Below are 27,601 nucleotides of genomic sequence, written 5' to 3' on the forward strand. Positions count from 1 at the left end.
TGCGGCCCGGTGCATGCCGGGCCGGCGGCGGGCCGGCCCGGGCTCCTATCATGGCGGCGGCGGTAGGGGCGACTCTTTGGCCCTGGCTCTGGGCCGCCCTGCTTGTCCTTTCGGACGCGGTCTACGAAGACCAAGTGGGCAAGTTTGATTGGTGCGTGCGTGTGGGGCCTGTTCGGGAAATCTGTGGCTATTTTCTCAGTACCTATGTGGTTGCTAAAGGCAGGGCCGTTACAGGCAGCAGGATCGGCTGCATAACTTGCGGGGCTCAGTGCAAAATGAAAATGTGGGACCCCGCGTTGAAGAATGAAGAGTTTTGAGATGGCCAGAGCAGAGCATTAAACCAAGCGTTAGGGGCACTTCTAAGCCAGTCCCTGGGTGACAGGTCGCGAGCCCGTGAAGCCGGCCCTGACATTCAGGCATGCTTGGGTTTGTGGTCAGAGGTCACTGCTCCATCCTCCCCCGTCAGGCCCTGTTTTTGTGACTCAGGTTTCTGATCTACTGGGTGTCGGGGGTCGACAGCCCCTCAGTGAGCTCTCGTTCTTCCGCGAATTGGCGTCTCTTGGGTATGTGAACAGAGGCTTGGGTCAAGACAGGTCCTAAACCGAGTGTCCTTTCTGCTGCCTTCCAGGCAACTTCGACCCTGGGCTCAGAGTAAGACCCGGCAAGCCTCACATCAGCCGGGAGGTGCCATTAACTCATTCATTCACTCGCTTACTCACTCTCGCCCCCTTCCTTAAGGTCCTGGAATTGGTTTGCTTTTATTTGAAACTAAATTTTGCCATTTAAGGGTTGTGCGATTTTGGGAAAGCGACTTAACCCCGCTGTGCCAAGGTTTATCTGTAAAATGGGTTTACTAGTAGTTCATTGTTACCTGCAGTAGTTGTAAGGATGAGTGAGATCATTCCTTTAAATTAGTACAATGCCTGGCTCATTGAATGCAATTAATGAATGTTACCCGTTATTATTACTGTTCAGGGAACAGTTTATTCTTCAGAGCCCAGCTTGGATACCTCCTCTTCTGTGCAGTCTTTTCTGTATCAGACACATTGATTCATGTATTTGTTGAGTGCTTGCAATGGGCCAACAGGTGTTCTAGGTGCTGTGGATACAGAGTTAGGAAGGAGCTCAGTCTGGTGGGGCAGATGTATCTGTATGTGACATAAGACAGTGTGACAAAGGCAACTCGAGACTAAAAAGTCTTTTTTTTTTTTTTATATGCTTTTTTATTTATTTTTGAGAGCAGGAGAGAGGCAGAGTACGAGTAGGGGAGGGGTGGAGAGAGAGGGAAACAGAATCCGAAGCAGGCTCCAGGCTCTGAGCTGTCAGCACGGAGCCCGATGCGGGCTGAAACTTGTGAACTGTGAGATCATGAGCTGAAGTCAGAGGCTTAGCCGACTGAGCCACCCAGGTGCCCCTCGAGTCACATTTTTAACGATATGTGGAAATCCTTACAATGTAATATGTGAACATTACATGCGTACGGCGTATTCATATATATGTGCTTGTGATATTCCAACTTACCGAATACTAGGTATATGCAATTTACAAATAGAAGAATAAACAGAAGGAAATACCCTAAAACACCAAAAAGTTTATAGTGGTGGTATTTTAAGCATTTTAAGATTAAAAAATACTTTTACATAGTTTTAATATCTTCTGCAACGAGCAGGCATTACTTTTGCAGTTCAAATAAAAGATAGCAATGTATTTTTTTAAGTTTATTCATTTGTCTCGAGAGAGTGTGAGAGAGAACAAGAGCTAGAGTGTAAGGAGCAGAGAGATAGGGGGAGAGAGAGAGAGGATCGCAAGCTTATCCGTGCTGTCAGTTCAGAGCCTGCTGTGGACTCAAACCCACGAACCGTGAGATCATGATCTGTGCCGAAACCAAGAATCAGACGCTTCACTGACTGAGCCACCTGGCACCCCAAAAGATAGCAATGTTTTAAAAGAGAGCTTGGGTATTAGAGTCAGAAGTTCTTAGTTTTGTGTTCTAGATCTGACAGTAACTAGTTGACCTCAATAGACATTAGTTCAGTTATGTGTAAAATGAGAGTAGTCATTTATTACTTGTAAAACCAAACTAGTAACGTTTATCCTATGTACTTCATAAAGCATTTAATAGATATAGCAAGAACTAAGTATGTGAAAATACAAGTAGAAACTGTCAAATGGCACATAGGTCTGTCTATCCGCTCAGTTTCTTTAAAAAAAGAAGACGAAACAACGACAACAAAAAACAACCGGACCAAACCACACCACAAGAGAAATTTAGTGCAAATGCCATGTGTGTTTAGTTTGCCAGAGATGAGAGTATTTCTTGCCTAACAGCCATGTGTGGGCACCTCCTGTGTACTTGGTAGTGAGCCATGCAGAGTTAACTATATTCCCTTTATGCTAGAGAACGGTGTTCAAAGTTACGGGATCTATTCCAAGGGAAGTCTGAGTAATGAGTCAAATGGATCGCAAGCATGGAGTGGGCTCAAAAAGGCTGTAGAGAACAGAAGCCTGACCCCATCTATGGAGTTTGGTTGGAAAATCTGCATGATTTTTTTTTTTTTTCCTCCAGAGCTCAGTGAAAATAGAAGGGCAAGTTGGATTGTATGCTTGTGAACAACAGGCTTTGTGTCTGTTTCCTCATGTGTAATAGGAGCGTCTAGTCCCTCTATTAACGAAGACCGAGAGGACTAATGTTTATTCCAGGGGGGTTTTGGTCAGATGTGTCACTTGAGACAAACATGTGAACTTAAAAGGAAGACTTGCACTTCTTATCTACCAGAGTGTATTCTTTCTCCTTGTTCTGTTTGCTTCTGACTACACTGCATAGAAATCTTGCTTTTGGTCGGATCTCGTTAACAGACATTTCTCCTGTGTCCTGAGATAAGGACCTAAGATGGTGACAACCTCACGTATTGGCACAGCTGTCTTTTCCCGAAATATTTTGTGCAGTGATGATTTTGACCCCTGTCACTGCCCTGTACTCTCTTCCTCAGGAGACAGCAGTATGTTGGGAAGCTCAAGTTTGCCTCCTTGGAATTTTCCCCTGGATCCAAGAAGTTGGTTGTGGCCACAGAAAAGAATGTGATTGCAGCATTAAATTCTCGGACAGGGGAGATCTGTGAGTGACCTGTGTAGGCCATTAGCTTGGGATGGGATGGCTGACCATAGTGAATCCAGAATGGCCTATGGCTTAGGTAGTCTTCCTGGCTGCAACTCAAGTTAGGGACAGGTTGGCCAAAAGATGCATCTCTTACTGCGAGTAAGAGAACTCCTGCGAGTTCTTAAGATACTGCTTCAAAAAAACCCGTTCTTTTATTCTGCAGTAAAGGTTTGGATGCCACTCCAATTCCTTATGCTGCTTTCATGGATGTTTTTAGGCACTAAGATTGTGGACATGTAATTTACGATCACTACTTTTCTTGTGGATCACAGAGATTTTGTTTTGTCAATTGTACGTTTAGGGTGGCAGGGGGTATGGGAAGTGAAGATACTTCAGACTGGGATAAGAGTCGCTCCTCTCAACCCTTCCTCCCCTCCTTACCTAGTGAGTGGGAGGAGACCATTGCCAGTTAGCTGTAATCCTTCTCTCCTTTGAAAAAAAATTGGATACTGCTACGCAAACAAAGAGCTCTTCAGTTCTCCCCTACCTGTCTCCTTGGATGCCTCTCTTTTATAGTTTATAGTAATTTCTGACTCTCGTGTTTCTCAGTGTGGCGCCATGTTGACAAGGGCACAGCAGAAGGGGCTGTGGACGCCATGCTGCTCTGTGGACAGGGTAAGCAGAGTCCTGCTTTGTCTCTCTCGTGGTGTTGGCCCCATCTCCCCATTCCTTGGTTCCTTCCTTTGTGCAGGGTTGGCTAAGAAAGGAGAAGGGGTGTTTTCAAAAGGAAAGGACAGGTATCGCAAGTAACTTCCATTTGCGTCCATACGTCAGAGGTGCGGCCATTGCGCACAGACTGTCGGAGGAGGCTACAGAGGGCCAGTTGGGGAGATGACTTCACCGTGGTCTTTTCTCTTCCAGATGCAATCACTGTGTCCAATGGAGGCCGGATCATGCGTTCCTGGGAGACGAACATTGGGGGCCTGAATTGGGAGATAACCTTGGACAGTGGCAGGTAGAGGGCAAAGAAGCTGTATTTCACCTAGGCTTGGCGTGAGGCTTTGCTGGGACACAGGTCTGCATGGACAGCAATTCCGGGTCTTTTGGCTTTTTTCCTCACGGACCACCGAAGAGCCAAAGAACATCAAACACCCAGTGTCTTGATGAGTTGAGGTCATGGAACATGTGGTTACTCTGCCAGTGTTTATTGAACCCCCGTAGGCGCAGATTTCTGTGCTAGGTGCAGAGTGTATCCTTGCCCTCGAATGGTGGTCCTCATCTTACCGTGACTTGAGAACTCTGTAATGTCCTAGGTATAAGAATGTCATGTAAACCTCCCAGTGTTTTAATTTTACGTTGCGAGAGCAACTTGGGCTACTGTTACACCTTTGCTGGGGTTGTTTCCGTTACAGGGTCGTTTGCAGTAGCCTATACCTCTTCTGATAGTAATGTATTTGGCAAACACTTGGCAAGCCCTCCAGACAGTGGGAACACACGTGTGAATGTGAGATCAAGAAACGCACTGTCAGCTGGGGGAGGCAAGCACGTAGCCTTCAGTGGCAGTACTGTGTGAAGGTTGCCACGGTAGAGGGATCATCTGCTTGCTGTGCAGTCCTGGGGGTGGGGTGGGGGAAGCAACCCTTAGGAGGTTCCTGGGGTCTCAGGGGAGCAGAACAGCCGAGTGGTTGGAAATGCAGCTCCTCAAGTCAGCCAAGCACAGGCAGAGCCAGTATTAGGATTCTGATGCGTTTGGCTCCAAGGCCTGTTTTCTCACCTACCGAGCTGCAGTGGTAGTGTTCCAGATCGTCTCCTCTAGTCCGAGGCCCCGGAGGTGCCAGGCCGTGCTCACCCCTGTACCTGTGCTCAGTTTCCAGGCGCTCGGGCTGGTAGGCCTGCAGGCGTCAGTGAGGTACATCGCGGTCCTGAAGAAGACCACTCTTGCCCTGCATCATCTCTCCAGTGGGCACCTAAAGTGGGTGGAGCATCTCCCAGAAAGGTAAGGCCACCTTCCCACCCGGTGATGACTGCCTCGCCCTGCTCTCCACAAGCCCCTGTGTCTCCTTGAGGGTTGAAGCGTTTGTTCTGGCTCAGGCTCACCTTATATTGGTATCACATGGATGGTGTTGGGCTCACTAGATGTAGGCCTGCGCTCAAAGGCCTTGCTATCTCTGGCGTTTCCTTTGCAGTGAGGAGAAAATTCTCAAACTGGGCACTAGAGGCAGTCCGGCAAAGGGAGTGGCTCACTTGCTCCTGGTCATAACACTCTGGGCTTTTTGACTTCTGGTTCAAGTCAGACTAAGCCTTTCTCTCTCTCTCTTTCTTTCTTTTTTTTTTTTAATTTTTTTTTTAATGTTTATTTATTTTTGACAGAGAGAGACAGAGCATGAGCGGGGGAGGGGCAGAGAGAGAGGGAAACACAGAATCCCAAGTGGGCTCCAGGCTCTGAGCTGTCAGCACAGAGCCTGACGCGGGGCTCGAACCCACAGACCATGAGATCATGACCTGAGCCGAAGTCGGACGCTCAACCGAATGAGCCACCCAGGCGCCCCTCTTTCTTTCTTTTTTAATGTTTACTTATTTTTGAGAGAGAGCGTGATCAGGAGAGGGGCAGAGAGAGAGACTGAGAATCCCAAGCAGGCTCCATGTTGTCAGTACAGAGCCCGACACGGGGCTTGAACCCATGAACTGTGAGATCATGACCTGAACTGAAATCAGGAGTCAGTCTCCTAATCAACTGAGCCACCCAAGTGTGTCTTCAGTTGGACTCAGCCTTTCATTCATGTTATGAATCAGAACAACTGAAGAAGAGGCCAGGGTAGGAGCTGGGTGAGGTTTGAGATGGTTTCCAGAAGTCCTAGATGTGGAAAGCTGGGAGAGATTAGGAGGCAGGGAGGAAAGGAAAAGATTGGCTTAGACCTGTGGCCATTTTCAGAGTGTAAAACTCAAGTTCCTATGTGGCCAAGTGCATGGCATCCTGGAGCAAAGGAGGCCCAATGGGGCTTGTCGGCAGCTGCAGTGTGCCTGGCTGGCCTCCAGGGGGCAGCCTTACCCAGCAGATTGGCGCCCTATAGGAATGCCTGGGGGTGCCATTCCTACTTTTAAGAAGAGCTAGAAATCTGATTTTTACATGTAAAGTCTCAGTTCCTTTTTTTTTTTTTTTTTTTTTTATGGTTTATTCCTGTTTGAGAGAGACAGAGTGCAAACGGGGGAGGGGAAGAGACAGAGGGAGACACAGAGTCCGAAGCAGGCTCTAGGCTCTGAGCTGTCAGCACAGAACCCCATGTGGGGCTCGAACTTGGAATGGCAGGATTGTGACCTGAACTGAAGTCAGACGCTTAACTGACTGAGCCACCCAGGCGCCCCTGTAAAGTCTCAGTTCTAAATATTGACAACTATTTAAAAAACAAACAAACAAACAAAACAAAACTGTGAGCCAAACAAAACCTACTTGGGGACTGCTAGTTTGTGACTTCTGGCTAAGGACTTGACTGATTTTATTTTATTTTATTTTATTTTATTTTATTTTATTTTATTTTATTTTATTTTATTTTATTTTTAAAGAATGTTTATTTTTGAGAGAGAGAGATACAGAGTATGAGTGGGGAAGGGGCAGAAAGAGAGGGAGACACAGAATCTGAAGTAGGCTCCAGGCCCTGAGCTGTCAGCACGGAGCCCATTGCGGGGCTCGAACTCACAAACCAGGTCGGGCAAGTCCAAGTCAGGCACTTAACTGACTGAGCCACCCAGGTGCCCCAGGACCTGACTGATTTTAGAGGACCCCTGAGATGGGCCTGTCCCACAGCTGAAGCTGTTGCTCCTTGCCTTTTTTCTTCTGTCTCTTAGTGACAGCATCCATTACCAGATGATGTATTCCTACGGTTCTGGGGTGGTGTGGGCCCTCGGAGTCGTTCCCTTCAGCCACGTGAACATTGTCAAGTTTAATGTGGAAGATGGAGAGATTGTTCAGCAGGTATGGTCAAGGCATCGGCTTGAAGAGCCTTGTGGATTGTGGAGGGGAATAGATGGAGCCCTTCTTTGCATCCAGGACCAGAGAACTTGGCCGGAAGCCATTCGTGGTCCCTGATTCTGGTCACTTGGGACTCTTTTCTTCTCATCCAGTGCTTGTTTAAAGCCCTCACATTTGCACACGGTGCTCTACTGGGGCGGCTGAAAATTACATAGGTTGCTTTCATTGCCTGTGAGTTTCTTAGAAGATGATACCGTGAGATAGCGAGGAAACCACATTTGATAAATATAGTGGAGAAATGCTTACCTGAAGTATCAGGTCTTAAAGACGACTGGGTATGTTTTTCCAGTGACCAGAAACAAAATCCTGATTTTCTCCAACTTTGGAGCTCTTGAGAGGTTGGGAGGGATGGGAAGAAGGCCTTTAGAGCCAGCCATGAAGAACCTTTGAGCTTAGCCCCCCGTGAGATTGGTGGTGACATTGCTGATGAGCCGAGAGGGAAATGTAAAAATTCTCACGAACCTCTCACTAGGCTATCTTTCCTGTAGGTCAGGGTTTCAACCCCCTGGCTTCAGAGTCTCACCGGAGCCTGTGGTGTGGTGGATGAGGCTGTGCTGGTGTGTCCTGATCCGAGCTCACGGTCCCTCCAGACCTTGGCCCTGGAGACGGAGTGGGAGTTGAGACAGATCCCACTGCAGGTGAGAGGTAGTGCTGCGGCCCTCTGGCCCAAGGCCTTGGCTTTGCCGCTTAGAAAAGTCTTTCTCCTGGTGATGCTGCTTCCTTCCTGAGCCTTGGCAGTTGCTGGGAAAAGGTCAGGCTTCTGGCTGACCTGGTGTGAGGGGAAAAGGGCCACTCTTCTCTTTGGGGAACCTGAATGGGAGCTTTTGGAGCCACATGCCATGGCCTAGTTACTTTCACTGGCAAAGTGGGGCAGGGGAAGCAGGCCTGGGATGGATCAGTGGATCAGTGACTTGCCTGCGTTTAGCCCTAATCCTCTTTCTTCTTGCCCTTCAGTCTCTTGACTTGGAATTTGCAAGTGGGTTCCAGCCCCGGGTCCTGCCCACGCAGCCCAACCCGGCGGATCCTTCTCGGGCCCAGTTCTTCCTGCAGTTGTCTCCGAGTCACTATGCTCTGCTGCACTATCGTCACGGGGTCCTGAGTCTGCTCAAGAACTTCCCACAGGTAACCGCAGGCAGCATAGGATTCAGGCAAATCTAGCCAAGTCACGAAGCTAGAAAACCCTGCCTCTGAATCTGTAGATGTTTCCTCCGGGTCCAGACATCTCTGTGTGTGCTTTGAGAGGGGTTAGCCTTAGAGCAGAAATGGAACACTTTTTTTCTGAGAGTCCCAAAGAATGTTTAGAGTAAAACTAGGGCCTTCCTCTGAGTCTGCAGCAGGGTGGGGATGTTAATTCGAGCTTCCGTGTAGATACTAAAAACAGCATGAGATTTATGACTGGCCTGTGCCTGTGTTGGAGGTACGGGGAAAGGCTTATGTGCAGCTATGGACGCACCTGGGGCCTTCGTCTGTTCTCATGTGCCCTGGCTGCTGTGCTCCAAAGTCAGGAGCACTTTTAGCCTCAAGGCCTAGGGGACCTCCCTGTAGAGGTGCTCCTCTGTAAGGCCACTGGCTGGTACGGGCCCCATTTAGGAAGTGGCACTTTGCTTTATTCCCAGGCTGCCCTAGTGAGCTTTGCCACCACTGGGGAGAAGACGGTGGCTGCGGTCATGACCTGTCGGAGTGAAGTGGTGAGTATTGAGAGTAGCATCTCCTCATATCTACCAGGAGCCCTGAGAGCCAAAAGTCGGGGCGGTTGGAATGCGGGGGGCAGGAAGCCGTTGAGAAATAAGTTCTCGCTGGTTCTACAGAACTTTCTGCACACCCCCTTGTCCCCGGGAATGAACCCTAATATTACAACCTCACTTTTCCCCTGGGGCTGCTAAGGGCTGCACAGGCTCTCTGGGCAGGAGTCAGGAGTGAGGTTTGTCTTCTCCAGGGGCTGAGACGACACAGAAGTGAGAGCTTCATTTTGGTGACTGGGGAATGACCCTTTGGCTAAATTTTCTCCTTCTGTCCTTCTCTTCTCCCCCGCAGAAACCTAGCAGTTCTGAAGATGGGTCACTGGGGAGTTTTTCGGAGAAGTCTAGTCCTCAGGTACAGTGCGGCACTGAGTACTAGCATTGGGCATCTGGCATCGTGCCAGACCTAGAGACAGGGGCGGCCCTCCAGGGAAGCTGGGAGCAGCTGAGGCTTGGAGCGGGTCTCCCGGAGCCCTCAGCCTCACATGGGGTTCGCCACGTTCTGTAAATGAAATCCGGTTTCTCTGGATCCTCTTTAGTTGGGAATTTGGAAGGAGAGACCCTAGAATCTGTTCTTAAGCACTTTTTCCCCTGGCGCTCAATTTCCCTGTCTCTTCTGGGGTCCTGGCTGGTATTGCCAAGTGGTAGTCTGTGCATCTGCATCGGGGCAGAGTGTGGGACCCTGGGTGGCACGCTTGTTGCTGCGTCCCCCGTCCCCGAAGCTCCTCTGGAGAGCTCTGTGGCCCTACCTCTGGGAAGTCTGCTGCGCCGCACCGACTTCCTTCTGCAACAAGTACGGCAGTCGTAGTTCTGTTTGTTGACTCAGGTACCTTACTTCCGTCTCAGGATTAAGCTTTCTTTTTTGCTTTTGTTTTCCTTTGCGTGTATTTCCTCTTTTGGCCTGGTCCCCCTCTAGGGTGGTTCACCCCAATTCTTGGACGTCCTCTGTGGGGCTTTGCTTTGGGGGATCTCTCGAGTTAACCCGTGCCGTCCGTACCCACAGGACTCACTGGCGTGCTTCAACCAGACCTACACCATCAATCTCTACTTAGTGGAAACGGGTCGGCGGCTGCTGGACACCACCATCACCTTCAGCCTGGAACAGAATGGCACTCGGCCAGAGCGGGTGAGTTGGGGCCTTGGTCTTGCTCTGTCCTGTGAGCCTCTCACCGTGAGCCTCGCTTCCTCGGGGCCAGCTCGCAGCCTGGGGCCCTGGATTAGGGCTCTCCGGACACGGGTTCTAGTTCTTCCTGAGCAGCCGACCTGTTGCAAGTCCCTGTGAATCACAGCAGAGGCGGGTGTCATTTATGCCAAGCGGTGAGCGTGCCAGGCGCTGTGCTGAGCTTTTCATAAACGCACTAATCGACTGGACCCCGCCTGTCACCAGCCTTGTGAAGTGGCTCTACTGCCCTCATTTTACCAGTGAAACTGGGCCTGGTGAGATTCAGGATGCCACCCAGAGTCACGGAGCTAGTAAGGGGTCACCGGTGCCACAGCCTGCACTTCCGGTTGTCGCCCCGCATTGCCACTCTGCACGTTCAGGGTGTTCTTCAGCCTGTCTGGGGCCGTGGCTTCTTCGTCTCCAAAATGGAACGTCTAATCTGAGCCTTCTGCTCGCTTTGCGGGGGATTGGAGCACGAGGAATGACGCGGTGCCTGGGAAGCACGCAGGTTCCTCCTTGGGGAGGTCCGAGCTGCAGCCTAGCACCCCTGCGCCGGCTCCGACGAGTTCACGTTATCTCGTGGGGGGTCTGAGTAGTAGCCGTGTTGTTTACACAGTGAGTAACACCATGAGCCGGGCCTCTAACCGCTCCCTATGCCTCGGCCTTTGGGGTCTGGTGCTCAGAGGCGTGCGGATGCTCGCCGACTGCGTGCTTCTCACTCTGCCCACAGCTCTACATCCAGGTGTTCCTGAAGAAGGATGACTCCGTGGGCTACCGGGCCCTGGTGCAGACGGAGGACCACCTGGTGCTGTTTCTGCAGCAGCTGGGTGAGCGGACCTCCTTCGGCCCTCTTCTTTTTCTTCAGGCCTGCCCAGATTTCTAGTCAGACTCTATTTTGGGGTCTGTGGACCGGCTGCTGCCAAAGATTCCAGCAGAGTGTAGCCTGAATGTTTTTTAGAGCCATATGTCACCTGCTTTTGAGTAATCCCTTAGCATTCTAGGGTGGGGTATGGAACTCCCCTTACTTGAGCTGCTGAATCCCCCCCTCCCCCGCTGCTTCTCTGTCTCCCACAGGAGCTGCTGGAATCCCTGAGCCACGGAGAAGAGTGCGTTCAGGCGATGGGGGAGGTGGGCTTGGCTTTTGTAACCGGGGTTTCTGTAGCAGGGAAGGTGGTGCTGTGGGGCCGGGAGGAGTCGCTGGCGGAGGTGGTGTGCCTGGAGACGGTGGATCTGCCCCTGACTGGCGCGCAGGCTGAGCTGGAAGGCGAATTTGGCAAGAAGGCGGGTAGGCGCGGAGGCCGGGACGGCAGGGCTGCTGGAGGGGCCGCCCCGGGAATGGGTTTGGTAGTTAGACCACAAGAGACGCTGGCTCGTGGCCTCCCCGGCTTCCTGGGCACAGTCGTTTTGCCAGTCTGTGTGGACCTAGCTCTGTGACCAGTTTCCGGGGCATTTGTGGCCATGGGATTTAGGTAACCGTTCTTCTTTCTGAAGGAGTCTCTTGTGCATCCCTCTGTGGCGAGATCCTGAGGGAAAGGAAGCTTGACTCAGTAGAATGATAGCTACTGTCGCCTCGGTACCTTGGTTCTCCAGGCACTGTGTCGGGCATCCCTAAACCCCAGCCACATCTTTCTGGAGAGGTGTGACTGGGCGGGTGCGGTTGTCGTGGTGACTGGCGGTGCCCTCTGACGCCGGCCAGTCCCAAGCCGCAGGCTGGACTTGGTTCACTCCCCTCTGGTCAGTCCTGCCTCCCGCCTCTCCCTCCCTCCCCTCACCTCACTCCGCAGCTGGTGTTTCCTCGGCCTCCTCTGGGCCGGGCACCCCGGTAGGCATTGTGGATTTTCTTGAGCTGAGGATTAATTTGACTTTACTGTTCATTTCTGCTGCCCGGATCCAGCAATTCAAGGTAAAACCTGCTTCCTGCTGCCCTGTTGCTCGTTCCCTGCTCGCGTGGCTAGCTTTTGGTTGGTTCTTTGTTTGTCCTGGCCGGCATCGATGCGGTGCCTACCGTGTGTGCATGGACCGCTGGGGCTGTGACTTGTCCCGTTGGCTCTCCTCTTCCTTGAGGTGAGGTTGCTGCAAAGTAGGATATGCAAAGGCACTACTTTTCGGTGAACGCTCGCCGTGGACCCCGCATGGTGTGAAGTCCTGTGTGTATATCCTGTGGTCTAATCTTCCCAATAGCCCAGCAGACGACAGGTGGTTTTACAGATGAGGAACCAGAGGTCAGAGGTTATGTACAGGGGTCACCCAGCTAATAAGTAGTAGAGCTGGGATTTTAATTCAGGCGACACCAGAGACCGTGCTCTTTATTCACACTGGCTGGCTCCGATGGCCACGTTGACCCTCCAGAGGAGACTCGAGGGTGGCATCCTCAGTCACGGGGTGGGGTGGAGTGAGTGATAGCTCTGGGGGTCAGTCATCACTTGGTCTGTTGGGAATAGGTTGAATAGCTGACGGGGTGGGAATGAAGCAGTGGGTAATGGGAGTACCTGTCCACAGTGCACCCGCCTCTGAGTCCTGCACCCCGATACTCTCCCCTCTTGTGGCTTTGTCGCGGCACACAGAAGCTTTCCTCTGGCCATTCTGGATGCGGGCCGTGGCGGAGACATGCCAGCATGGCTACAGCCTGCGTGGCTGACCCCTGACCTCCTAGTTAGTCTCCTCTCCCAAGATTCCAGGAGGTGGAGTACTGTGAGCCAGGAAAGCAGGTTTTGGAAGTTCCTGCATGGCTGTACCTGAGCGTGAGATGGGCAGCTTCAGACAAAGGACTGCCCGTTAGACTTGCAGCCTGGCGTGTGATGACTTGAATGCCCCACAGGAGCGGGAGAGACCCCTCGCCAAGAGAAGCCCCTTGCTGGCAACACCTAGTCCGATGAGGAGGGAGCCTCAGTTGTGTTACCTTTTCCTTGACACCAGACGGCTTGCTGGGAATGTTCCTGAAACGCCTCTCGTCGCAGCTCATCCTGCTGCAGGCATGGACCTCCCACCTCTGGAAGATGTTCTACGACGCTCGGAAGCCCCGAAGCCAGATTAAGAATGAGGTCAACATTGACACCCTAGCCAGAGACGAATTTAACCTCCAGAAGATGATGGTGATGGTGACGGCCTCAGGCAAGGTGAGGGCGTTTGAAGCCCCGGGTACCCAAACCTTCTGAGGCTCCGCGAGTGGGAAGCAAAAAGCCTCTGGTAGGGGACAGGGCCAGTTCTAGTCTCCCAGGATAGGGTCGGTTCTTCGGCTTGTCTCTCTAGTAGCGAGCCAGTTATTTGTTTATCTTGCAGCTTTTTGGCATTGAGAGCAGCTCTGGCACCATCCTGTGGAAACAGTATCTCCCCAACGTCAAGCCAGACTCCTCCTTTAAACTGATGGTCCAGAGAACTACCGCCCATTTCCCCCACCCCCCGCAGTGCACCCTTCTGGTAAAGGACAAGGTGAGGTTGTCCTCCTCGGATTTGAGCCAGAGTAGGTGTGGCTTTTCGGTGTTTTGCAAGCCAAATTTCTCCGGGGCCTTTGGAATGCTGGGATAGCTAGGGATGGGTGTTCAGGGGTTAGGCAGCTGTTTGTCTGAGTGGTGGGAGCATCCTGGACCGATGGGGGGGGCGGTTGGCTCTGGAGGAGGTGTGACGTCACCAGACCTGGAACGAGCCAGCTCTCCTCGTTCCCAGGGACACAGGCCACCGGTTTCTCTTTAGACGAGGGAGAGCAGGACACAAGCTGTTTATCTCTGCCTCCCAGAATTAGCTGGATTTTTGTGGATTCACTCTATGTCCTTAGAAAGGCGGTTTGGTAGACACTGCCGAATCGGTCGGTGCCTGACCGTTTTGTTTGTTCCTCAGCATGTCCGGTGCTTGGTTAACTTTGCAGCCACAGGCAGTTTACCTGTTTCCCTTCTGACACGCTAGCCTCAAGGACCGTTCCCGCTGAGGCAGGACTTGATTTTGCACAGAGGGAATCCACCCAGAGGGCACTGGGGAGGCTGTCACAGCTGAGCTGAGGTCCCAGCTCTCCAGATGTACCCTTAGCGTTTGCCTTCTTTTCCGGTTGGTGGAGTCTGACTGTTTGCTTGACCATTTCAGGAGACGGGAATGAGCTCGCTGTATGTCTTCAATCCCATTTTCGGGAAATGGAGTCAGGTGGCTCCCCCGGTGCTGAAACGCCCCATCTTGCAGTCTTTGCTTCTCCCCATCATGGATCAAGACTACGCCAAGGTGCTGCTGTTGATCGATGATGAGTACAAGGTGCGAGACTTTCGAGTGGCCGGAGAGCATCCAGGAGGGTCAGATGTGGGGGGAGGTGTGTGGTCGGAGCTGGTCAAAGCAGCCAGCACGTGTGTGGGCTTGAGGGGCGTCTCTGAGCCACCCGATGGCTCTTCCTGCACCTGAGAAAACTTGGGCTCTCAGCAAAAGTAGACTTATGCCCCACGTCGGGTCAGTGGACTTCAACTCTTTTAAGATTTGCTATTTTATTCTTAAGGCTCTTTTTGGTGGTGAACAGTAATGAGTCTTGAGAAACTGTATGGAGAGTCCTTTTCGTTTAATTCCTTCCTTGGGCTATCTGGGGTTTTCAAGGTCACGGCGTTCCCGGCCACTCGGAATGTCTTGCGACAGCTCCATGAGCTCGCCCCTTCCATCTTCTTCTATTTGGTGGATGCAGAACAGGGACGGCTATGTGGATATCGACTTCGAAAGGTAGGGAAGGCGCCTCATGGCAGGACCTTTTGGGGAGGAGTAAGGGTGTCCCTCGGATGTTCCGCCAAGAAGTGGATCATAGCATGCATTCTGTTGTAGACGTATCAGCATAATCCCGATGTCTGATTCGCGGTCATTTTCATACTGAGCAGCTGCTGTGTGGCAGACGAGGGTCTAGGTGCTGTGGAAAGAGGGGTGCCCGATACATGAAGTCTGCCCTCGTGGAGGTTTTTTTTTAATTTTTAAGTTTATTTTGAGAGCGAGAGAGAAAGTGGGGGAGGGGCAGAGAGAATCCCAGGCAGGCTCTGGGACGTGAACTCCTGTACCACAAGATCATGACCTGGGCCAAAGTCGGACGCTTAACTGACTGAGCCACCCAAGTGCTCCTCCCCTGGGGAGTTTTTATTCCATGTTCTTTTTCTATAGCAGAGAGAAGGGATGTTGTCCATCCTTGAGCGGGTGGGAGGTGGGAACCCGGGTTGAGTAATGAGTCATACTTTCTGTATGAGGATGATGTTATTGACCCACTCCTGATGGAATGTGTGCTTTGAGTTTTATTTTTAGATACGAGATTGATTTGTTCTAATGCTGACATACTTGAGCCCCGCACTAGCAAACAGTGTAGACACTGGCTCTGGGGTCCAGCTCTGAGGTTCACAAGGGGCTGACTTTGGCCTCGTTAGTAGGGCTGTGGACAGAAGGGATTTGTGGACTCACCAGAGGCCCTCCATCCTGTCCTGCAGGGTCTTTTGAGAGGCAATACAGTGTAGAGCTTAAGGGCTTGGATCCGGCTGTCTGAGTGAAGCCAAGCTCTATCACTTGTTAACTTTGTAACCTCGGGCTTATGACTTCTCCAACCCTCTGTTTTCTCATCTGTGAAATAAGATGATTGTAGGATCTACCCCCATAAGGTTGTAAATCACATGAAGGTGTAAATCACATGAAGTAATGTCTGGCACATGATAAATGCCATCTAAGTTTTAGCTGCTGTTGTCCTAAAAATGTTAAAGAAAAAAAAAAGTGTCCTTTCCTGACGTTTTGTAGCAGCTGATCTTTACAGAAACAGCACGGGAACGGTCTCCCTGGAAAACATCTTCTTTAGTCTTGTGGGTGAAAAAAAATTGTCCCTTCAAGTTGATAAAAAGGGGACCTTGAAAGAGATGGTTCTTTGTGGTAGAGGGGAGCAAACTCATGGGTGTCATGATCAGTGGAGTCCTAAAGACATATGGGAGGAAACAGTAGCCAAAGGAGGACAAAGGACACTAAGCTTACGTGGGAAATAAGCCAACTGCAGTCTTGGGTCGTTGACCTCCAGGTGAGCGTACTGGTGACCTTACTCCCTGGGGAGGTTTTCGTGCATTCAAATGGCTTCACAGGAGCCGGTGGCGATGCAGCTTGATTTGCTCTTAATACAAATTTTATTTCAAAAAAAAAAAAAACTTAAGTTACGCATGTTGTAAATATTGATCCAGAGGCACACAGAACATGAGCAGACCTCTGCAGATGGAGTGCGTGTCAGTAGTTGGCCGTGCATCCTCCCTTGTCCTTTCTGTGCATTTGTAAATACTGGAGTCACGGTGGTATGGACCACAGAATGTGTGGGGTTCATATTCAGGTTTTCTTACTTAAGTGGAATTTGTGAAATTTGTTCCTTTTATTTAGCATGTTTTCTACCTCATTATTTTGTTAAATCCATTGTTTGTCAATGTACGGTATTGAGAAAATGCAGAACCATGAGGTTACGGCTCGCTCGTTCACAAGAGGAATGCGGTTGTGTACATGGCCCTCAGATCGGGAAGCAGCATATGGCACCGGGACCCTGGGGGGCTCTTGTGTCCCTTTCTTTTTTTTAAATGTTTATTTATTTTTGAGAGAGAGAGAGAGGGAGAGGGAGAGGGAGAGAGAGAGAGAGCATGAGCTGGGGAGGGGCAGAGAAAGAGAGGGAGACACAGAATCTGAAGCAGGGTCCAGGCTCTGAGCTATCAGCACAGAGTCTGACTCAGGGCTCGAACTCACAAACTGCGAGATCATGACCTGAGTCAAAGTCGGACGCTTAACTAACTGAGCCACCCAGGTGCCCTTCTTGTGTCCCTTTCTAGTCTCTCTCCCCGCCCACCCCCCGTCCCCAAGGCTCCACATATATGCAGTATGGATGTATACTAATGTATTTAGCTGCCTGGGTGGTTCAGTCAGTTTTTTAAGCATCCGACTCTTGACTTTGGGTCAGGTCATGATCTCACGGTTTGTGGGTTCAAGCCCCATGTCTGGGTCTGTGCTGACAGCAACGGAGCCTGCTTGGAATTCTCTCTCCCTCTCTCTCTCTCCCCCTCCCCCGTTCATTCTCTCTTTCTCAAGTAAATAGTTAAAAAAAATGTATTTAACTATAAAGCTATACGTATTGGTTTTCTTTGACTATAAAGAACATTTCCTTGTATGGAACCAGGAAAGACCCCGAATAGCCAAAGCAATCTTGAAAAAGAAAACCAAAGCAGGAGGCATCACAATCCCAGACTTCAAGCTATACTACAAAGCTGTAATCATCAAGACAGTATGGTACTGGCACAAGAACAGACACTCAGATCAATGGAACAGAATAGAGAACCCAGAAATGGACCCACAAATGTATAGCCAACTAGTCTTTGACAAAACAGGAAAAAAGAGCCAATGGAATAAAGACAGTCTCTTCAGCAAGTGGTGCTGGGAAAACTGGACAGCAACATACAGAAGAATGAACTTGGACCACTTTCTTACACCAGGCACAAAAATAAACTCAAAATGGATGAAAGACCTCAATGTAAGACAGGAAGCCATCAAAATCCTCGAGGAGAAAGCAGGCAAAAACCTCTTTGATCTTGGCCGCGGCAACTTCTTATTCAACACGTCTCTGGAGGCAAGGGAAACAAAAGCAAAAATGAACTACTGGGACCTCATCAAAATAAAAAGCTTCTGCACAGCGAAGGAAACAATCAGCAAAGTTAAAAGGCAACCACAGAATGGGAGAATATATTTGCAAATGACATATCAGATAAAGGGTTAGTATCCAAAATCTATAAAGAATATAGCAGACTCAACACCCAAAAATAATCCAGTGAAGAAATGGGCAAAAGACATGAATAGACACTTCTCCAAAGAAGACATCCAGATGGCCAATCGACACATGAAAAAATGCTCAACATCACTCATCATCAGGGAAATACAAATCAAAACCACCATGAGATATGCTTTTACACCTGTCAGAATGGCTAACATTAACAACTCAGGCAACAACAGATGTTGGCAAGGACGCGGAGAAAGAGGATCTCTTTTGCATTGTTGGTGGGAATGCAAGTTGGTGCAGCCACTCTGGAAAACAGTCTGGAGGTTCCTCAAAAAACTAAAAATAGAACTACCCTACGACCCAGCAATTGCACTACTAGGCATTTATCCACGGGATACAGGTGTGCTGTTTTGAAGGGACACATGCACCCCCATGTTTATAGCAGCACTATCGACAATAGCCAAAGTATGGAAAGAGCCCAAATGTCCACCGATGGATGAATGGATAAAGAAGATGTGGTATCTGTACACAATGGAGTATTACTCGGCAATCAAAAAGAATGAAAAGTTGCCATTTGCAACTACGTGGATGGAACTGGAGGGCATTATGCTAAGTGAAATTAGAGAGAGACAAAAATCATGTGACTTCACTTACATGAGGACTTTAAGAGACAAAACAGATGAACATAAGGGAAGGGAAACAAAAAGAATATAAAAACAGGGAGGGGGACAAAACAGAAGAGACTCAAATATGGAGAACAAACTGAGGGTTCCTGGAGGGGTTGTGGGAGGGGGGATGGGCTAAAGGGGTAAGCGTCACTAAGGAATCTACTCCTGAAATCATTGTTGGACTATACACTAACTAATTTGGATGTAAATTAAAAAAAAAAAAAAAAACAACTGTGTACACACACACACACACACACACCAAAAACCAAAAAAAACCAAAAAAATATTTCCTGTAATGTTTCAGGGTCCCTGCCAGCTTAGTAATTTACTGCTGGCCTCAGATACAGGAATCTTTTTTTTTTTTTAATGTTACTTAATTTTGAGAGAGAGCGTGCACGCATGAGCAAGCAGGGGAGGGGCAGAGAGAGAGGAAGACATGGAATCCGAAGTGGGCTCCAGGCTCTGATCTGTCAGCACAGAGCCCAAAGTGGGGCTCCAACTATGAAGAGTACGATGATGGCCTGAGCCAAAGTCAGACGCTTAACCAACTGAGCCACTTAGGCACCCCTAGGAATCTTCACCTTCAGTAATAAAGTGGTAAACTTTCTTTGGATATTTCTTACTCAAACAGTGAGATACCATGGAATATTCCTCTCCTTTCTTACTAGCTTTAGTATCTTTCTGAACCAAACCGAGAGTTCCAAAACTCCTGCACAAACTAGATCCTTATTACTGTTTTCTTAGGAGCTCTGATCTCCATTTCTTCCAGCACAGAGGCTCCAAATAGAGGAGTATGGGACGTATCTGGCTACAGCTCTTGTGGGTCTAAGTGTGCTCTCCAGTTTATTTATTTATTTATTTTTTAATTTTTTTTAACGTTTATTTATTTTTGAGACAGAGCATGAACAGGGGAGGAGCAGAGAGGGAGGGAGACACAGAATCTGAAACAGGCTCCAGGCTCTGAGCTGTCAGCACAGAGCCCGACGCGGGGCTCGAACTCACGGACCGTGAGATCATGACCTGAGTCGAAGTCGGATGCTTAACCGACCGAGCCACCCAGGCGCCCCTCTTTTTTTTCTTTTTTTTTTTTTTTTTTTTTTTTTTTTAAGTGCTCTCCAGTTTATAAGTGCTGGTTCTCTTGCCCTGGCCCTAGGATCTTACCACTGAGCTAAGCTGGGAGCTGACTATTCCCCCAGAAGTACAGCGCATCGTCAAGGTGAAGGGGAAGCGCAGCAGCGAGCACGTTCATTCCCAGGGCCGCGTGATGGGGGACCGCAGTGTGCTCTATAAGGTACGGTTCAGCAGTCTGGTGTCAAGTAGAGGGGCAGTGGCTTGGATTCTGGCTCTACGATTTGGCAGATACTTGACCTTGAGTGAGTCATTTCATTCCTTTGAGCCTTAATTTATTGTCTGTAAAACGAGTATAACATACCCTGTTCCTAGGGTTGTTGTGTGATCACACGGATGCTCACCTGTAGCATAGTGCCTGGTGCGTGGCCGCTACCCACTAGAGATTAGCTGTTGTTACTAGTGGTAGCGCTGATAGAACTTTCTGGGGTTGAGCCTTAGCTGATCCATTAGAAACCCCACCTCTGTGGTCCGACACTAGTTAGTGGGGAAGGGAGGGAGACGGAGAGGTGGTCAGTGGGCTGCAGCACCTCGGGGAGAGAATGCAGTCCTTGTAGTAGTGGTCATTGGTTACACCCTCTGCAGAGTGGGGGGTTGAGTTGGAGGAGGAGATGGTATAGAACGGGGTAGCGCGACCCAGGAGCCTTGACGAGCAGGCTGCTTTCCCCAGGCGTGAGGCCGTGCCGCAGAGTGCAGGCCTGCTGGGCCGTCCACGTACAGACTTAGCTCTGCCGCAGGCTAACTTCTGTCCTGGGTAATTTGGGTAGGCTCCCCGAAGGTCTGTTTTCAAGAATATACCGGAGATAAGAGCACCTGCGTCACAGGATTGTCTTGAAGATTGATGATAACACAGACCGTGGTTAGTGTACTGCTGTGTAATTAATGCTGTTGGAGCCATTGATCTGAAATCTTTATTGATGGATGCCTTCCACGTGGCTGCAGTCAGTTTGACTTATTCAGAACAACCAAAATAACAAATTCTAAAGTACGTTTGGCTTGTACTAGAGAAAAATACATTCACTGTGTGATTTACCTTTATGAGGTGAAATTTACTAGAGTACTTGTGTTTTTCTGTGTTGAAAAAGTAGAGTAGATTGAAAAAAAAAGAACAGATTCATATTCATCACACACATTGTTTAGTCTTTTTTCAATAAGCCTTTTGTTTTGGCCTAATGTTAGATTTACAGGGAAGCTGCAAAGACCATGCATCGAATTTGGTTATTCACCCCTTACCTGGTTTCTCCTGGGAGACTGTGGTACATCTGTCTGAACTCAGAAACCGGCATTGGTGCAAGACTGTTAACTAAACTCCAGACTTTCTTCGGGCTTCACCAGGTTTTTCGCTGAGGTCCCTCTCTGCCGCAGGCCCCAGCCCCAGACCCCATGCTCCACATAGTGGTACTGTTTCTCTAGTCTCCTCCGCTCTGTTCCGTTTTTCAGTCTCTCTTTGTTTCTCATGATCTTGGTGGATTTGAAGAGTACTGGGCAGGTGTTTTGTAGGCAGTTTTTGTTTGATGTTTTTCTCACGGTTAGACTTTGGTTGGGGTTTAGAAGGAACACCACAGAGGGGAAGCTGTACTTTTTTCTTTCTTTCTTTTTCTTTCTTTCTTTCTTTCTTTCTTTCTTTCTTTCTTTCTTTCTTTCTTTCTTTCTTTCTTTCTTTCTTTCTTTCTTTTTTTCTTTCTTTCTTTCTTTCTTTCTTTCTTTCTTTCTTTCTTTCATTTTTTTTGAGTGCTATGAGGATGCCAGGTACTTTTTTAGATTCTGGGATACGTTAGTGAACAGAATAGACAAAATTGAGGCTGTTATATATTCTGGAGAGGCCAATAATGAAAATAAATAGATAAGTTTACAGCAAATTAGAGGTTGATTACAGAAAAATGTGAAACTGAGAAGAAGGAATGGGGAGCTGGGATTGGAAGGGGGTGCAATTTAAAATAGGAATGTTAGGAGGGCCTCACTGAGATGGTGACACCTAAGTGAAACTTGGACGGAAGGAGGAAGGGACAGTGTGTGGTAGCAGGGGAAGAACCTTCTAGACAGGAAGGCCAGAGTGGGCCTGGAGTGTTCCAGAAATGGCAAGGATGGTGTGATTGGAATGGGGTAAGTGAGGAAAGTCCAGGCTGCTGAGGTCGGAGGGCGGCAGGTGGTGGGGCATACCACAGCTGCCACTCTGGCCTTTAGGCCACGTGAGATGGAATGCCAGTGGGGAGTTGGGAACACAAATGTGACGTAAACGACCAAGATGAAGGGCTCGCTCAGCCTGCTGTGTTGAGACCAGAGGGCCGAGGGAGAGAGCAGGCAGACCGCGTAGGCTGTTGTAGTAACCCGGCGATGTGGTGGTGGCTTGACCAGGGTCGGTGGGGGGTGAGGAGGGACCAGATTCCAGGTGTGTCTTTAGGTAGAGCCAGTGGGATATGCTGATGGATGGGATGCTTGGGTCTGTGCTGGAGAGAGAGAAGGGGGAGTCCAGGATGGCTTGGAGGTCTCCGGTCTTAGACCCTGACGCAGGGGGAGGCCCACGGGGAGCAGGCTTTAGGCAGGGGCAGGACAGGAGTTCCCTTTGTGGCGTGTCAGGTGTGAGATGGGACATTTAGGAAGAGATACTGAGATGGCAGCCTGTCAAAGCCTGGAATTCGGGGAGAGTCTGACATAGATACGCAGCCTTGGCCATTGCCAGCTCCTGTGGGTGACGTGACCATGAGAGCGAGCATAGACGAGGTCCAGGAGCCCGAAGAGATGAGGACTCCGCAGAATAGACTGAGAAGGAGGGGTCTGTGGGGTGGAGGAGAAGCAGGGGGGCACGTGTCATGGACACTAGGCGGAGAAGGTGTTTCCAGAAGGGGTGACCGCCCTGTGTCACATTGTACCAGCAGGTCAGGGAAGACCAGAGCAGACTCGGCCATTGGCTTAGTGGTAGGGAGGGCAGTGGTGGAGAGAAACAGCGTCGCTGCAATGATGACTTAGGTCCGTGAGTGGGCAGACCTGTATCTTGAGTTAACCATTTGGTGTGTCTGTGACGTGAGCAGGTTGCGTAACTAACTACCTTGAGCCTTTCCTCGCCTACCAAATGTGGAGAGCTACAGCTCCACCGCAGGTTTACGGGATTCAGTGAGGCGACGTAGGCCAAGCACCCGGTGTGGCACGCGGCACCCAGGGACTCTGATCCAGTGCAGGGAAGACGAACTCCAATAGGAGGCTCTTCTGACCAGGAGGTCTGCTTTCTCCTCCAGGCTGGCAGGCTCCAGGTCTGCCGCAGAGTGGAGCTCGTGATTCGCCATCGTGGTTCTGAAGGACCTCTTCTCTCCTTCTCCCCAGAGCCTGAACCCCAACCTGCTGGCCGTGGTGACGGAGAGCACAGACACACACCACGAGCGCACCTTCATTGGCATCTTCCTCGTTGATGGTGTCACCGGGCGCATCATCCACTCCTCCGTGCAGAGGAAAGCCAAGGGCCCCGTCCACATTGTGCACTCCGAGAACTGGGTGGTGGTAAGGAGGGGCAGATCTACAGGTGTCACTACCAGGGACGTGACACAGTCAAGAGCGCGTGGCTGGTCTCCCCGTGTCTCGAATCCTTTCATCGCCTCTTGTTGCAACCAGTGGCCGCTTTGTGTTTTTGTAGGATCCAAACCCCTGGATGGCAGTTGAGACAGGCTCAGAAATTAGACCACCTGGGGCTGATGCCAGCCCTGCCTTTTCCTGACTGTATAACCTTGAACTAGTTATTTGAGCCAGTGTGTTGCATCATTTGTGAAGTAGAGAGAGCAGAGTGTCCTGTGGCCTAGGTTGGGACGACGCCTGCCACGTAATAAGCGCTCAAACGCTAACTTGCTGTTCTGCTTTCTGAGTATCTTGAAAACCCCTTTTGTCTTACGGTGCACTTTGGATAAAACTAGATAAAACTACCCTGAAAGTTAGTAAACTTGGCAGCAAGGAAGAAAAGTGGGGTGCTGGGTGGTTTCTTTCCTCCCTGGACGTGTAGCTCGTCGGAAAGCTGGCTTCCTGTGGAAGTTCCCCTCTCCCGCCGAGCCAGCAGCCGCGTCCCAAGCTGCCCTCTCTTCTCTCTGCAGTACCAGTACTGGAACACCAAGGCCCGGCGTAACGAGTTTACCGCACTGGAGCTCTACGAGGGCACCGAGCAGTACAACGCCACTGCCTTCAGCTCCCTGGACCGTCCCCAGCTGCCCCAGGTCCTCCAGCAGTCCTACATCTTCCCCTCCTCCATCAGTGCCATGGAAGCCACCATCACCGAGCGGGGCATCACCAGCCGGCACCTGCTCAGTGAGTGACCAGGGGAGGGTGTCCGGGGTGGCGGGGTTTCCGTAGGGCGTCACACTGAAGGACATGGTTGGAGACGCGACACTGGCACACCCTGTTTGACCACCGTAGGGGAGGTTACTGAGGAGGGCTTTGTTTCAGCCGAGAAAGTTCCTTAGTCTGGCTTTGTCACCTGTAAGAGACGGCACGACTCATTTCTGATGAGCCACGTCACTTCTCTGTCAGGCATTTTCACCTCACCCAGCAAATTGAGCCCTGATGTCATGTCTGTGCCGATACTGCGGAAACCCGCAGGGGTTAGGGTCTCTTTCTGTGTCTGGGTGCGGGACTTAGTGACAGCTTAGCAGGCTGCTTGGTCTGCTGGATTTTACTAGAGACGTCAGGGACTCTCAGCTCCGACAGGCACTTGGATCACTAGTTTATTCTCAAATCTGTGGGTTTCCCAGATTTGGTCCCTCCATCCTGTAACCAGCAGGCTCTCCTGTGGCCTGCAGCGACACGCACACACCTGGTGTTCTGGTGTTTGGCCAGCGGCGGGGACGCCCGCTTTGTTGGGGCGGCTGTCACTGGAGGGAAAGGAGAGGGCTGAAGAGATCAAGTGGCCTTCTGCGCTCTTCTCTCTCATCATACCCATTTCTTGATTCTAGAACTTGATTTCCTGAGGTCTCAGGATGATGTGTGAAGAAACCAGTATCTTCAAAAGTGGGAACCTTCATTCAGACCCATGTGTATTCTTGAATTACTGTTTTTGGCCACTTAAGGGCACTTCAGTGACCCAATTTTTGGTTTGAAACTATCTTAAATTTCTGTGATAATGACATTTTTGTGACTAGCCCCGATTTGGGATTGGATCACTGTGTGAACATTTACTTCTGTTGACTTGTTTCTGTGTAGTTGGGCTACCTTCCGGAGCAATTCTTTCCCTTCCTAAGGCCTTGCTGGATCCCCGCCGTCCTGAGATCCCAACAGAACAAAGCAGGTGAGACCTTGCAGGTGGTGCTGAAGGCTCTGACCCTGAGAATGTGACCTATTGAACAAACCTGGTCCTTGGCCTGCTGTCTGCCGTTCTGCTGTGCTTGGGGCTGGGGTCATAGCAGTGAACAAATCCAACAAAACTCTCTGCCCTCATGGAGCTTAACATTCTGGTGGAGGAGGTTAAATGAGATAAGCAAGAGAAATAATGTTGTGTTAGGTACTTGTAAATGCTACGGAGAGAATAAAAAAGGGACTGGGGCTATGAAGGGTTGGGGAGGGGTACCTGGGGGTGAAATTTGAGAGGGTGGCCTGGGAAAGCTGCTCTGGAAAGGTGACTGTGGAGTGAAGCCTTGGAGGAGGTCAGAAGCCAGCCTGTGGATGTAAGGGAAGACTTCCAGGCAGGGGACAGCCAGTGCCTGTGCCCTGAGATCATGGCTGGTGAGCCAGAGGCAGGGAAGAGGCCACAGTGGCCGCAGCAGCTAGCAGGGATGGGGGGGACACTAGGAAGTGAGCTCAGGGAGGCAATGGGGGCTGGGTTATGTGGGGAAGTCAAAAGCTTGGCATTGTTAGTAGTAATTTTTTGTGTTGACAGCCATCATCTCTGCATATTTCTCCACCTCTGTCCCGAATCCTCTTCACTTAGGGGTGTGGGAAAGAGGGAGCAGGAAAAGGGGAACAGGGGGAAAGGGGGTGTTGGTTTGGAGAGAGGGGCGGCTGAAGCTGGGGAGACACGTGGGAGGATCCTAGGGTTTTCCAAGGAGCACGGACCGAGTCACTGTGGAGCAAAGAGCAGGAATTGGCCTAGTGTGGCTCTGTGGGTGAGTTTTAGAGTGGCCCTGACTTTCCTCCTCTAGGGTGAAGTTGCATTCTGTTGTTTTCTTAGATTTAGAACGAGGTAGGAATCCAGATCTTACTCTCCACACAGGTTTCTTTCTTGTAGCCCTTGCTGACATTCAGCTGCTAAATTTTTAACTACGTGATGCAAGTAGATGTTGAAGGAAGATTTGAGGCTAGCTATGTGGCCTGGAAACCTCCTGGGACTCAAAAAGGGCAGCCAAGAGATCCCCTTGCAGGAGTTTTGAATGCCAGTCCTGGCTGATGTTTTGCAGAGAGGAGAACCTAATCCCGTACTCTCCAGACGTGCAGATACACGCAGAGCGATTCATTAACTACAACCAGACAGTTTCTCGAATGCGAGGGATTTACACGGCTCCCTCAGGCCTGGAGTCCACTTGTTTGGTGAGTAGAGCCCACAGCCACTGTGTGTGATCGCTGCTTTTTGGTTCACCCCAGAAGACAGCTGAGGATTCCATATCTTTTCTTACCAGAGTTTGAGGTTATGGTGGACCACTGGCCACCTTTCTTACGTATTTCTCGCTCCTTTTGCCTTCTAGGTTGTGGCCTACGGCTTGGACATTTACCAAACTCGAGTCTACCCATCCAAGCAGTTTGACGTCCTGAAGGACGACTATGACTATGTGCTAATCAGCAGTGTCCTCTTTGGCCTGGTGTTTGCCACCATGATCACTAAGAGACTGGCACAAGTGAAACTCCTGAATCGGGCCTGGCGGTAAAGACCCAAGACCCACTGCCAGAGAACAGAGAGCTGAGGGCTGAGAGGGTCAGACAGGAAGCTGGAGTGTGACAGGCCAGGGGAGGATGTGTGTTGGGTGTTCGTGTCAGCGGAGTCGTGGGGAAGAAGAGGGACTCTTGTGGAGACTCCTTCCGGGACACGTCTGCTGCGGTGTTGGTGGCGCACGGAGGCTGAACTCACACGTTGTCTCAGCCGAGAATCTCAAAGCATCTCGACGGACTTGCCCTCAACGTCTGAAGGCTATCGCCCTGTTTCCTTTTTTTGCCCACTCGTGAATGTTGTTGTTTCGAAGACCCCCAACAGATTTTTCTCTTTTGTGAGGCCTGCCTAACTTGATTGTGGTTTGCCTCTTGTGTTTCCCAGACCTGTCCAGAGATCTTTCTGCTTCCCGGCCTCATGCTTCAAAGTCCAGAGGGCACTCTTACTGATAACTCCACCTCGCAGGTGCTTTTGCTGTTTTACGTCGAGGAAGAAGATCCAGGCTTAGTTGAGGCTTAAAGACTGATCCAGCTTCTCATGGACTTTCTCCAAAGAGTTGAGGAATCTATATATGGTGTCAAAACTCACTTTAACTGAGCCCCTTGTTTGGAGGCTGTCATTCATCAGGGTGGGCCACCCTGTCCTTGATTCAGTTCATCAAAGTCGAGTGCGAAATAGTGTCCTGGTTTGTTGGGTCCGTGCTTTTCACCTAAGTTGTGTGCAAGCTGAGGCCTTTTTTAATCCTACTGAATTGTGTCAACCTGCAAGAGATTTTCAAGGAGGAGACAATCTACCATTTCGTGGTACCTGCTAACCTCTCGTTTCACCCCCAGGCTGTAGTCCTCTTCTGACCTAGAGGAAGTTGTCCTGTTCAAGAACCTCATTATTTATTTTTACTTTTAGATATAAATTAATGAGTGCCTCACCGTGTTTCTCCTAAAGTGAGTAGATTTTAAATGTTACTGTTGTAACCTTTGCAGCTTTAAAAGAGGGGAGAGTGGGGGTAGGGGAAGGAAATGGGCATTTTGTGGATGAAGCATTGCTGATTGGTTGGGCTGTTGTCTCTGCTACGAATGGAAGAAGTCCTAAGAGTTTCCTTTGTTCACGGATCTGGGAACGATGGAGTTTTTCTTTACTGTGGAAATGACATGTGCAGAGGAGACCATCTGTAGCCTTGCGGGCAGAGTGGTATGCTTGGGTGTCTGAATAAAGTGAATGGTGAACGGCA

General features: G+C 50.1%; 1 protein-coding gene across 2 annotated transcripts; it reads left to right on the forward strand.

Moving 5' to 3' along the window:
- The first annotated feature begins 3 nt into the window (after window positions 1-3).
- On the forward strand, window positions 4-27,601 carry EMC1 (ER membrane protein complex subunit 1). Of its 2 annotated transcripts, none has more exons than XM_058718874.1 (23): window positions 4-151; window positions 2,991-3,115; window positions 3,707-3,772; window positions 4,019-4,112; window positions 4,965-5,093; window positions 6,941-7,067; window positions 7,613-7,762; window positions 8,079-8,246; window positions 8,741-8,812; window positions 9,159-9,218; window positions 9,867-9,989; window positions 10,756-10,852; window positions 11,188-11,310; window positions 12,942-13,141; window positions 13,305-13,454; window positions 14,100-14,261; window positions 14,592-14,711; window positions 19,570-19,707; window positions 22,863-23,036; window positions 23,618-23,828; window positions 24,720-24,804; window positions 25,910-26,039; window positions 26,195-27,601. In XM_058718874.1, the coding sequence occupies exons 1-23, from the start codon at window positions 51-53 to the stop codon at window positions 26,372-26,374; spliced, it is 2,985 nt and encodes a 994-aa protein (XP_058574857.1). In that variant the 5' UTR covers window positions 4-50; the 3' UTR covers window positions 26,375-27,601. The 2 variants fall into 2 exon arrangements, with proteins under 2 accessions (XP_058574857.1, XP_058574858.1); XM_058718875.1 differs by having other exon boundaries at window positions 11,191-11,310.

This window comes from Neofelis nebulosa, chromosome 2 (assembly GCF_028018385.1).
Source record: "Neofelis nebulosa isolate mNeoNeb1 chromosome 2, mNeoNeb1.pri, whole genome shotgun sequence".
Taxonomy (NCBI): Eukaryota; Metazoa; Chordata; class Mammalia; order Carnivora; family Felidae; genus Neofelis; species Neofelis nebulosa.